Below are 12154 nucleotides of genomic sequence, written 5' to 3'. Positions count from 1 at the left end.
GGCACGTCAGATTCGAATAAGCTCCGCAATCTCGAACGGTATTCCAGCTACTAACAACGATGGTACGTCTTCCTATACAGCATGGTGTCTAGTCTGCCTTTCTCTCAGTGTCGATAGCACATCCATGCATCACCTGTAGGACAATTTTGATTACAATGCCACATTAGGACCACTACCATCTCCAAGTAATAGACGCCAGTTTACCCCACGTGTAACCCGTACCTCTCTCTCCAGCCCCCCCCCCTCCTCTTGTAGCACCGCTGCGACCTTCAACATCAGCACACGTGTGGCATTGAGAAGACGTGCGCGAGGAGCATGCCGCTGTACCGTTACCATTACCGGCGGGCGACCTTTCCTGAACCGTTTTTTCCTGGGCTGGACACACCGCTGTCAGCAGCGCTTGTATCACAGCGATGATAGTGTATCAGGTGTAAATTAGCTGTTCGGGGGTATTGATGTTTGATGTCCCTGAGCTTCTGCCAGATATCAAAGGCAAGAGTTTTCGTACCGCTTCAATAAAGAACAGAATCTAACATCGCTTACATAAGCAATTCTACATTGCAATTGTATAATTGTTTGAAGATGACGATGTTTACTTTTCATCGTTGTGTTTTCTTTGGTATGGTTTACCGTAAGCAGGTCAGTGCATTTGATGCGTGCTACTGGTGTGACCGTTACAGCAAAGAACAACGTTCTTCGGACAATGGTACAGTACCGTTCTCATGAGTAGCATTGCGGGACCATTCGTTTTCTTTGCAAAGTGGCAATATTTTTTCATCCATTAGCCCTTATTAAGTGCTTCTGTTGGCTGCATTGCCAGACACGGAATATTCCTCACTTGCAGTGGCACAAATCGCATAGAAAAAGATATCCCCAACCGCAGTCCGCAAGACCAAAGCCACTGGACTACCATAAATCAAAAGAGCTACGATTTCCTGTCGTTGTCTTGCCGATTGAGATTTTATATGGATGATATCTTACCTTATATATCTATAGGTTTACTGCACAATAACACTATTAGATAGCTATGGCCGTGCTTACCTGTCGTGTGGAGAGCCCCTTCTCGGCGGTGATGCCGTTCATCTCCAGCTTGGCCCTCATGTCGGAGCTGGCCTTGTTCTCCCGGTAGGAGGTGTCGCCCTCCTGCAGGTGCGTCATCTGCTCACTGTTGGCCGTCGCCTCCTCGGCACTGAAGTCATTCGTCACCAACTTCTTGTTTGAGGTGGAGTAGGATTGTTTCTGCTCGAAAACCTGAACGTTCGGGTCGCGGGAGCCACCCTCACTGCCCAGGTCGATGTTGAGTAGGTCTCGATCATCCAACTTCTCCATGGATAGCGAGTCCTTCAGCTTATCCATGGACATGCTTTTGAGCGAATCAAAGCTCTTAGCGAGCTGCCGCGCATTGGCGGCCGAGGCAAACGAGGCGGCCGAGGCCTGCGACTGTAGCGCCGCCCTGGCGGCGCCCGCCTGAACCTCCCTGACGCCAGCCGTGGACGTGAGGGTGGATTGGGAGCTGAGCGCGCTGCTGACGGCGCGGGAGCTGGTGCTGGCGGTGCTGGCCGTGACGCACGTCACTGCCGACGAGGAGAGGCCGTTGGAGCTGCCGCCGATCTGCGTCTGCGACACCTTGCGGTGGTTGAAGTTCTGCAGCTCGGATTGTGAGGAGGAGGCGGTCACCCGCTCGGAGGAGTCGTGAGACGCCTGACGCTGCTCGGCGCTGCTGGAGCTCGTGCTGGTGGAGCTCGACAGCTGACGGGACATCAGCTGAGAGCGCTTCGCAGCGAAACGAGTCGATGAGTTGTTGGCGCTTGTGACCTGGGAAGGGTAGAGGCGAGATTAACAGCCTCTCATGAATGTAGTAGCTACGATAACTGGTTATGGTAAGTCATGGTTCTGACTATGACAGGAGATTTCAAGTAATCATGTTGGTTGAAAGTTGTGGCCGTTACATTAACCGTTTTATTAAGAGTGTTTTTTCAGAAGATGAAAAGCACTGAATCGCTCCGCTTAACCAATTCAACATTTAATGATAATTACCTTCAAATCTGCTCAACAGTGCTTCTGTTTATTTAAATATAAAAATACTTCAGACACTTTTTCGAAGAAACAAATTGACATGTTCATTGGCTCACATTTCAATTAAAACTTAATAGTAAGTTAACACTGTATACCGTAATAAGTAATAACGTCTACATTCCAAAACGTCTAAAATTATTTGACAAAGAACTGTAGCAACTACATCTCTCCCACTGTGCACCCACCTGTGAGCTGGATAAGGGGTCGGCGGTGATGGTGAATTTGGAGATTTGGCTGCCCTTCCCGCCGGGACTGAAGACCCCATTTTTGGGCGACTCTGGTAGGGCCACCGCGGGCTCAGACTGCGTGTCAGGCATCTGAAACGGTAGAAAATACAAAAGGTTAAGCGGGGTTCAGTGCAAACTAACCACGTAGTTCAGGTAAATATTGAGCCCGTGGAAATACAGAGTTGAATAAGGGAAAACAATGAAAATCAATTTTACTTCGCACGCTGTAGGTTTACGCAATGCGCATTACCTACAAAGAAAACAAGTCAAGTTAGTGAATATATTGCTTCTAATAAAACGAGGATGTCAGCTGTCAAGTAACGACCACTAATGTCACTGGAGGACCATAACTGCAACCGGTACGGTAACTCGACACGTTCTAGAAAAATTGTTTTGAGAGCACCTCAAGGTTTCAACGTCTTTTTTAGGCCAACGAGGGCCTAGAAATCAGACGTTGCGCACGAACCCAGTCCAACATTTATCATTTGTAGCCTCTGCGAGGGCCACGCATTCACCGTACAGCCTCTGCCCGGCCTACACGGTTCTGAGCGGAAGCAGCGGTCACACTCGGAAGATTGACATCTGCGTCGTGCCGTGGCGCCCGGCAGACTGCGATGGTCCGAGCCCCGACAAAACCACGACAGTTCGCCGAACGCAGCTCAGTAAGGCGCAAAAGTTATAAAGTTAAAACAAAAAGTTTGAAAATAAACCGAAGAAGATCACCATGATCCGACCTAGCCTGTAGTAGGAGATAACATCATGCACTATCCCAAATACCACAGACCTCAGACGCAGCGTACTTAGACCTGTCTTTTCAGTACCACTGCACCGGAAACCAGCCCCAGACCCGAGACCGCGTCGGCGGCCGCGTGCTGCGTCCTACTCCAAAAGCGGCCTGTCTGGGCCGGACAGAGCCGGGACCGGGCGGGAGGCGACGCATCTCCTCTGCCCACGCGGCGTGGAGGCGACTCCACCAAACTGCCGGCGGCGGGGTCACCGCAGCCTCCGACCCGGATGGGAGTCGGCGCACGAGACAGAGGAGAGCGAGAGACAAAACTCGTCTGGGACCTGTGTTGTAGGGATACGGCCAGAGATGAGGTAAATAAGTTACCAGAAGAAAGAAATGGGGAAAGGAGAGGTGGTGGAAAGAAATGAGAGAGAGAGAGAGAGAGAGAGAGAGAGAGAGAGAGAGAGAGAGAGAGAGAGAGAGAGAGAGAGAGAGAGAGAGAGAGAGAGAGAGAGAGAAAGAGAGAGAGAGAGAGAGAGAGAGAGAGAGAGAGAGAGAGAGAGAGAGAGAGAGAGAGAGAGAGAGAGAGAGAGAGAGAGAGAGAGAGAGGACGACTGGGGAAGAAAACGAGTAGCGAGAAAAGAACGAGATGGATAAAAATACTCTTGCTGCTCATCGTAAAACCAAGATGCACAGAAATAAATAAAAATAACTCTGTTCACTTCGCCCCAGCCATGGTCGTGCTGACCACCTATCGGTGGCGCTCCTGTCTCGGCAAATAGCCATCAAAGGGTTACGAGTTAAGCCCGCTAAGCACGCGATGCAGATTGCCGCATGCACTGCAGAGCTGATCGTATGGTATCCGGGTGCGGCTGATTTCGGCAGGAGGAAGGTGTGGGGGGGGGGGGGGGCAGTGGACATTCAGATAGCAACAAACGAGCAGCGATGTTGACGAAACCTATCAGTGAGGAGTTTGGCATGTGATAGCACAGGAATGCGATTGGTATTTCGCCTGGGCTGGTTGATGAAGATTCGACAAACAATTTAAGGTAGGCAGTGCTTTTTTCCATAGACCAATCTTGTTGATCCATCAACAACAGTAGCGGCGGAACACCTTCAATTAAGGGGGGGGGGCACTGCCGACTTTTGGTCCCATTCTTTCCATGCAACGCCCATAGGGCTAATGTTAAAATGTCCAAATCAAGGGGGCACGGTGCCCCGGTGCCCTCCCCGTTCCGCCGCCCATGATCAACAACACTCAATGCCAAAATTTGAGATTCTGCAGAACAAGCTTGGAAAGAGGAATAATCAGTGTAACAAGATAACGTTATGCACTTACGTTCTTCTTCTCCCTCCCCTTCATAAATAAATATTGACGCTGGGCGTGCCCCGCATTGTATGTGATGTGCGGCACAGCATAACCTCAGGCGTCATTGGCTAACGCCATCTATGGACAAAAACCTAAATCATCGCGGCATGGCTGCGTCGATAGGTATCACCTGCAAACTCGTAAGAGATTGATCTTTTAAATGGTAAACTTCTGCACAAGGCTGCTTACGTCTTCCATTTCTTATAAAGTTCTTACGAAACACAAATAAATACACAAAACACCATTTTGGTGAATCGCCACCCGCCAGTCGCCACGGACTGACTAAACCCGCGTATGCGGGGGCCACCTGTCAGCGTGGCGCTGTACGTCCGGTTTCACGGCACCAGCTGCATAATGCACGGGCGTGTCACGTATGTACTCCCCCCCCCCCCACACTCGCACATACAGCTGCGACCGGTACAGACAACGACGCATGGCAGACTACATGAGCTGGGCTTGGCATCAGAGAACATGCCGGGTAACTTCCGTTCCCGAAACTGCAGTCTGCATGGGGAGTGTCTGTCTCCCATAAAAACAGTTTATATGACAGAAATTAGTGAACCCACTCCGATCCACAGCAGCGTATTACTCAATGAAACAAATTCTTATCTGGCAGAAATCATCACAGAATAACCATGCCATGACTATTGCAAGAAATTTAACGAGCGTGAATACTGGATGCATTGCAGATTCGATGTCATTCATGAATCATGAAGCCCACGCGAGATACGCACCCAGAGTCGGCCAGGTCGCTGGCCCTGCCACGGGCTATATTTGGCTAATAAACGACTTAGGCTGGGTCGTTTGGTTGCCAGGAGAGCCGTGTTGCCAGGCGACTCAAGGTCACCAAGTTTGACCGCTGGGGGCGGAGTGCGGTCGCCAACCGCGATGTAAAAAGCGCCGGGCCTGGTCTGCCCACAGGCGCTCTGCTTTCCTGACCCGCACGCTACCAGCTGACGCCTCACGCCAGTGTTTGTTTAACATCACGGCTCCGTTTGTGTTGATGCCACGTAAAGCTAACAAGTGTCAGAGAGGTTTTGTTATGTCACAGAGCACTGTGCTCAGCTGTGTTATGAAACCAGGGTGTTTGTCCACGAGTCACGTGTGAATATACACAGCTATGAGGAACGAGGGTCAACACCACACACAATACACCCGATTAAATGCTCATGAACACAGTACTGCCTAAGCAAACTCCAAAATTTCCCCATCTTATATGCAAGTGCCTCAAATCTAAATCATTATTCCCGTTTTATCGATGCCGTGACTGGTTGGACGGTTCGTGCGGTCTCCGCGTATCTCCCACAGCGTACGAAGGTGACACGCCCCCTATCAGCGCTCCCATCTGTCCCATTCATCAGGCTACGCCCACGGTCGGGCGTGGTCCCAGCTCGGGCGATCGGGGCCTGACGAGCGCTGTGGTCGAGGTGGCCGGGTTCGATCGGGCTCGATCAGGTTCGGGTGGTTGGGTGAGCTTTAACTGCAGTGTCAGTCTGTTGTGAATGGTTTGATTGAACTGGCAATACCCACAAGCTACGACGAGCTGGAGAAGCTATCTCGTATCAGCCGGCAATCAGGTTGGAGATAAGGGTAGGGAAGATTAGGAAGATCATGATGATCGTGGAGAACGGTGGACTCGGGATGATTGTGAGCTGGAGATTTTGAGATCATTCGGGAATGGGCGGTTCCTGATAACCGATCTCGATGAGCCACTGAGTGATTCCGACCAGTCGTTCGGTATTACTTGGTGAGAGTGGGACAGGTACCACACGCACACAGTCTTCACTCTTTCAAACATCAGCCGTGATGTGCCAGCAAGATGAAATGCATAGAAGGATGCGAGTGAATTCAGTTTTCATCCGACAATAGGCTTGAACTTATAGTTGATTGAATTTATAGGGCATGGCAAGAAGTGTTCGGACTTCGGATTGAAATTCATAGCAACGGTGGATACCAAGTGCAAGAAGAAAGTGAAACGGCATGTAACACGGCTGTAATTTCGTTCAACTTATCCAGGCTTACATTGAACACGTTCGAGCTCGTGTGGCACCGTGTCATCCTCGGTTCACTTAATACGATGGGCCGGGAGTGGAGGTCGACTCTCCAGCATTCAGTCTGATGGAGAGCGACAGCGCAGGCAGAAAAGAAGGAGCTTAGCCGTTATCGGAAGGCAGTAGCAGTGGCGAGTGGCAACAGGAGGATTAGGTATACTTGGAGCCGGATTAACTGCACTCAGCTATACGGCATGCCTACAAAAATCGAGACAGCGACCACCGAAAAATAGCTGAAGGACTGTAAAATGCTGAAAGCCATTTACGAAGTGATCACTTGCATGCTGCATCCGCATTTCTTTCAGGTAACAACTCTTGCAAAGCCCAATCCATTAATTACGAGACAAAAACAGCACGCAACAACGGTGAATTTCCAAGCTGAAAAAATACAACCAGCAACAATGGGCCTCGGCTACAGTTCAGTTTTCACCTATAAGCCGATTTGACGAGCCACAACACCGAGCAGCTTCTGCAGCGCACGCCACAGCGCGGCCCCGGAGGCTCGAAAAACCCACCGTCCCGCGGCCCCCAGTCCTGTACCGTTTCCGCGGCGAGGTTGTTGAAGCTGTGCTGCCTGACGCTGAGCGCGGTGACATCCATACGCAGCTCCATCTTGATCGACGTCATGATGGAATCGAGCGAGCCACTGAGTCGCTTGGTGAGCGGCGGTCTCAGTCTGCCCGGCCGAGCCGGCCGCTGGCAGGGCAACGTCAGACAGGCGTCCGAGCCCCCCAGAAAGTCAAAGCTGGGGATGGCCGCCTGCAGCGGCGACATGAGGTCTGCCTGCATGGCTAGGTCACGACACACACGGCGCGCACTGCAGTGGGCGAGAAACTGTCGACCGACCGCCGCCCGCGGCCACGCGGTCGCGTTATCGGCCCCGCTGCCCCCTCTCCCTGCCTCCCCGTCCCTACGTCCGGTGGTAAGCGGCACCTCGCGGTCGCACTTGACGAACGTAATGCGAACCCTCGAGAGAGAGAGAGAGAGAGAGAGGGGGCGGGGCGGGTCGAATTACACACACCTCGCGCCCTTTACCCGACAGCCATCGACAGCCAGTTACATGATGTAATCGTTGTGTAAATCCATTCGCACGTCTAATTTTACGCGAGTCACTTCCGGATGATTGAGTTCAATCAATGTCAATGACAGTGCATGGGCGGAGGGTGGAGGAAGAGGGAGGAGAGAAGAGAGAGCAGCGGAAGGGTGGAGGAGCGGAGGCGGTCTGCCCACCGAGAATCCATCAGGACACGCCCCCGCCGTATCTGACAGCTTGCAGGTCACTGACTTCTGCAGCAGAGAAGAGGTCATGCGGAGAGCGTCGCTGCAGAGATTACCGATCGAAATTCGATGCCAAGCACTAACTAGAAGTAGCATGTGGTAGTAAGTAACTTGGGGTTTCCACAACCTCACAGAGCTGTGATTGTGTCATAGGTGTTCCTGAGAGAAATCCAGAAATAAAGCGTTGCAGGAAATAAGCCTACACGCGGGATAATTCTGCCGTGCAACATCCTCTGGTTATTACAACACTACATTCACCCTAGTCCCTATATTTATCGTAGCGACATCCTGCAGGATGGCGAGAGAACCAGGCGTGTGATAAGAGCTTCTCTCGAGATGGCGGAAGTGAACTCTGATTCATCTGCTCGGTGATTCAGAGAATGCGGCCGAGCCGCCAGGTATGCCAACAAGACATGATGTCACCGCGGTGATGTCAGAACACACACACCGTGACGTCACGACAGCCGACGCGTGCCACCACCTTCGAAGTCCGCCATGGCGCAACTTCCTGCGGAAGCTACAACGGAAGGATTTGAACATTGGCCGTCGCTCATGAGCCACCGAGCGTCGGTTTAGTGCCGGTGTCGGGGTAGCACACGATACAAGTGACGCAGGAAATGACTCATGGGGCGTCGGAGCGATGACGCCATCGACGAACCATCTCAAACACCTGTCCGGGACCGGTATCGCCCCGTCATCTCATCACCGGCCGCCGACGTCCAAACTCGATTTGGAGTTTCACTCGCAACCGTCTCTATGCAACGCCTGTCCCATAAAAGATGGTGCCGGTCCGAGCTGCCAACCACACCAAGCCAGGACTGTCGGGATTGGGCCGGCGCGGGGCCAGACTGAACCCAAACGAGCCGTGCCGGCCCCGGCCAGACGAGCCGAGCCAAGCGGCGTCTGGCGGCCCGGGCCAGGGGTGACTCATGACCAGATTGAGGACGATAGCCGAGAGAAAAGTCGGTCTCTCATTCGACGGTCGGCAGGTGGCCCGTTGGAGGCCACGTACGGTTCGCTGCCCCCCATCGCGGTCCAGAAAGGATCGTTTCGGGTGACAACAGGTGGCATATGAGGGCTAAACGGTGTCGTTTGAGAGGAAGAGAAATGCGCCAGGCCGTTTGAGACGTCTCAGTGTCGCGACGTGGGCGACAGTCTGTGACCAATTATGTGGCAAAATGGTTTAAATGGTTTGACGGACGAGAGCTTCCGTATATTTCATTGAGTATTGTTGTAAAGTGAGATGTGGTGGCCGTGAAACAAGGGAACACTAATCAGAGAATGCGAATGTCCGTGGGAAGCCAGTAAAGTAGGTAGGTGAATGACACCAGGTATAAAACTTCCAGAAAAGGTGATTCAAATGCACTAATTCATTTTGAGCTATTACTACTCGCTTTGATGTCACGGGCTGTTAAAATCAAAACATATTTTTCTTTCCACCCTGTATGTAGGTAAGTACTTACGAAATACGAGTACGTCAATTTGGGTGGTGTTGCATTAGCCACGTAGGGTCCCTGTCGTACTGAACAGGGAATCGGTCGGAAAGCAAACACAGAAAGATGCCATCGATAGTATTTTCCTTTTAGGTGCGAGTTGGGTGTCATGTTTGTCCCATGTTTGGTTCGGCGCTCACTTTGGTGAGTTGTGACAGCCAGGGTAAAAGACACTGTTGGGCCCCGGTGGTCACCATATCACAGCATCGTGCACGGTGTCAACTGACGGAGCTGTTGCCGACCTGTGACGGACGACCGCCGGGCCGGGCCGGCGCGGTGGTCGACTCCGTGCGACCTTCCCGCCCACGCGTCCAAACGACCCCGGGCCGGCCGCTCGGCGACTCGGCCCGCCGCCGAGGGGGGGGGAGGGAGGGAGGGAGGGGAGGGGGGCGACTCGAGTCGGGCCCCAGCCGCTCCCGTCTGCACACGACGGCCTGGGCAGGCGTCAGACCGCGACCTTGGTCGCCGACTCGGCCCGACTCGGCTTGACTCCGCAGCAATGCGGGCTGGCGCCCAGTCGGGAGCGAGTCGGCGCCGGCATGGCGATGACCTTGAGCCGCTGACTCTGTAACGAGCGCTCGTCGGAGTCCGGGAACAAATTTGGGCCCGCCTCTGCACCCGAATGACTCGGCGGGAACGAGGTAAAATCCTGACTCCGCTGTCAGCTTTGATGTCTGGCAAGCTGGCCCTGTTTCGCGGTAGTGACGGCTAATTTTGAGCCGGACTGTGGCCTCCTCTGTTCACCCTTCGCCCGGCTTGACTCTATTTTGGCTCTGTCTGGCACTGACTCGGACTCTGGCCGACGTCCAGACTGACGCGCCGCCAGCCCTCCCCACCGCGACGCCACAGTATCACAATTCACACCGCACCCGCCTCAGGTAGTCATCAACGCGTTAGGAATATCTCGGTAATGCCCCTGTAGGTGTCTGCGTGGCGCTAATCGTATGCAGCAATGGCCGCGACGCTGCCTGAGCTACAGCCTCCAATGCTGCACTGAGACGCATTGGTGCTGCGGGTCACAACAAGTCAGTCGGGACGGGTTACAGGACGGGGGCGGAGACCGCGCAGATACATCAACTGCAGCCCGAATCTTCTCGATGGGCGACTGCGGCAGTGGAGGAGAGTGGCGGCATCCGCAGCGAGAGCCGAGGGTAGAGCAGCAGCGAGAGCTGAGGCAAGAGCAGCAGAGTGTGCGTGGGAGGAAGACGTGCCCCCTGCCGTGGCTACCAGCGCCATAAACATCTCTCCGAACGACCTAGCGACGGGAGGTCCGACAGGATGGGGGCTGGACACCTGGCGACGGCCGTAAAATCAAAAGATCAGATTAAAGATCCAATCTGATCATCATCGATCGCGCTTACGCGTTTGGACTATCGCCCAGTTTGAGGCACTTCCATTATCGTCATTTTGACAAATCTTCCGCCAGCGCTGCTGGTAAACAAGCCTGCACTGACGCGGACAAACTGTGTAACTGGAAAACACGCCAGCTCGCTGTCCACATGTCAGGAAGTTCCTGTCAACGTTCCGGTTGCATCACAGGTATGCTGGCGTTTTTCAGCGGACGACATCCGTCCGTCGGCCTGGAACTTCCCGGCTTGTCGGCAGGTCCATACTCCAGACTCGGCCGTTCTGTGCACAGCGCTCGCTCCTGACAGAAGGTTTGAGCGGCAGGTGACTGTAGCTGCTGTCAGATTGATGCATAGTGGGCGCGGGGTTCTTTACCATGGGACCATCACCCCCTCCCCCCAGCACCCTTGCACCCCAACGCCGCCCTACCCCTCCATGACCTCGCATTCCAGTCGGATAACCAGGAAGCTCGGTCGGTGCCCCATCCGTCCCCGCCAGGTGCACGAGATACATCCTGTGAATTTTCCCGCGAGACGTGTGCACTGTGCACTACCAGTACACTGTGCACTGTGCAGAGTGCAGCCCCGTGCGGTTTGCATAGCTGGTAGTTCATGTTCGGGCGACAGGGGAAGCGGTTAGAGTCATTGGGACTTTTATCGCGCGATCGGCAGATAACAACGGTGATTAATCATGCGTGGAGAGAGCCCTTTGCCAGGGATTGACAGCGCCAATCAATCATAGGACCAGTGTTCAACGAACTACGTCCGGCTCTGCAATTGTCATATAATTAGTGATCCCGAAAAAAAAAACGGTTTGTAATTCAACTAACGTGACTTGGTGCATATGATGCAACATGTATGCAGATGTAAGTACTTCCACGTGATTTTCTTCGGTGGCATCTCATGTGGTCGTTTCGTTTCTTCGATGTACATTTTTTTGCGGCCGCGGATTCTTGAGAGTAGTCGAACGAAAAAGAAATGAACAGCACGCGGTAATAATGTACACAGTAATTATAATATGAAGAGTCAATCAATTGTTATAATTTACCGAAAAAAAACATGATGAACTAAGAACGACTGTCAACCATGTTGACCCACTCAATGACTCGATGCAAGCTAAAACTTCCCAGAACTAAAACTCTTCCGAGAGAATGCTGCGCAATGGGCATCTTTCTAGACATTAGCTCATCTCAGCAAACTTCTAAGCACATATAAAACTTCGGTGAAATGACCTCATCGTCATGTTCGATGACACCAGGTCATGTCCTTAATTCGGGAAACTGGACGGCGCCCTCGCTGTAAATATACGTAACCGCACAAGCGCGAGCCGTTGTTTTAGATCGTTGTCGCCTTTCGGCCCCACAGTGACGAGCTTGTCATTCCGTGGATGCTGTGGACGCCACCGGCTCCGGCGCATCGTCAGAGAAGCCATCATTGACGTCATTTCTGTCACACGGCCACGCAAGATTTGGGAACGTTACCGGAACCTCTTAGACCTGATCGATGAGTATAGCGCCGGAGATGTCAGCGATGGTTAGAGCTGCGCGACTTTCTAGGTGTAAAATGAGTAAAACAGCGTGGAGCTGC

At 52.8% G+C, this 12154-nt stretch overlaps 1 protein-coding gene across 7 annotated transcripts in view; it reads right to left on the bottom strand.

Moving 5' to 3' along the window:
* LOC122392542 (NAD(+) hydrolase sarm1-like) overlaps positions 1 to 12154 on the bottom strand; it is a 60524-nt gene that overhangs the window by 20373 nt on the left and 27997 nt on the right. For 6 of the 7 annotated variants that reach the window (XR_006258537.1, XR_006258538.1, XM_043387510.1 and 3 more), the window contains exons 2-3: positions 2262 to 2393; positions 1042 to 1815 (exon numbers count right to left, since the gene is read on the bottom strand). Coding sequence is in view for 5 of the 7 variants with exons in the window: in XM_043387510.1 (XP_043243445.1) it covers positions 1042 to 1815; positions 2262 to 2393 (906 nt within the window). In the remaining 2 variants the exon portion in view is untranslated. Of the gene's footprint in view, positions 1 to 1041; positions 1816 to 2261; positions 2394 to 6990; positions 7281 to 12154 lie in introns of those variants that run through there. The other variant, XM_043387511.1, reaches the window with a different exon arrangement.

Source organism: Amphibalanus amphitrite, unplaced genomic scaffold (genome assembly GCF_019059575.1).
Source record: "Amphibalanus amphitrite isolate SeventyFive unplaced genomic scaffold, NRLGWU_Aamphi_draft 000490F_arrow, whole genome shotgun sequence".
Classification (NCBI taxonomy): domain Eukaryota; kingdom Metazoa; phylum Arthropoda; class Thecostraca; order Balanomorpha; family Balanidae; genus Amphibalanus; species Amphibalanus amphitrite.
This window is presented reverse-complemented; position numbering and strand designations above follow the sequence as displayed.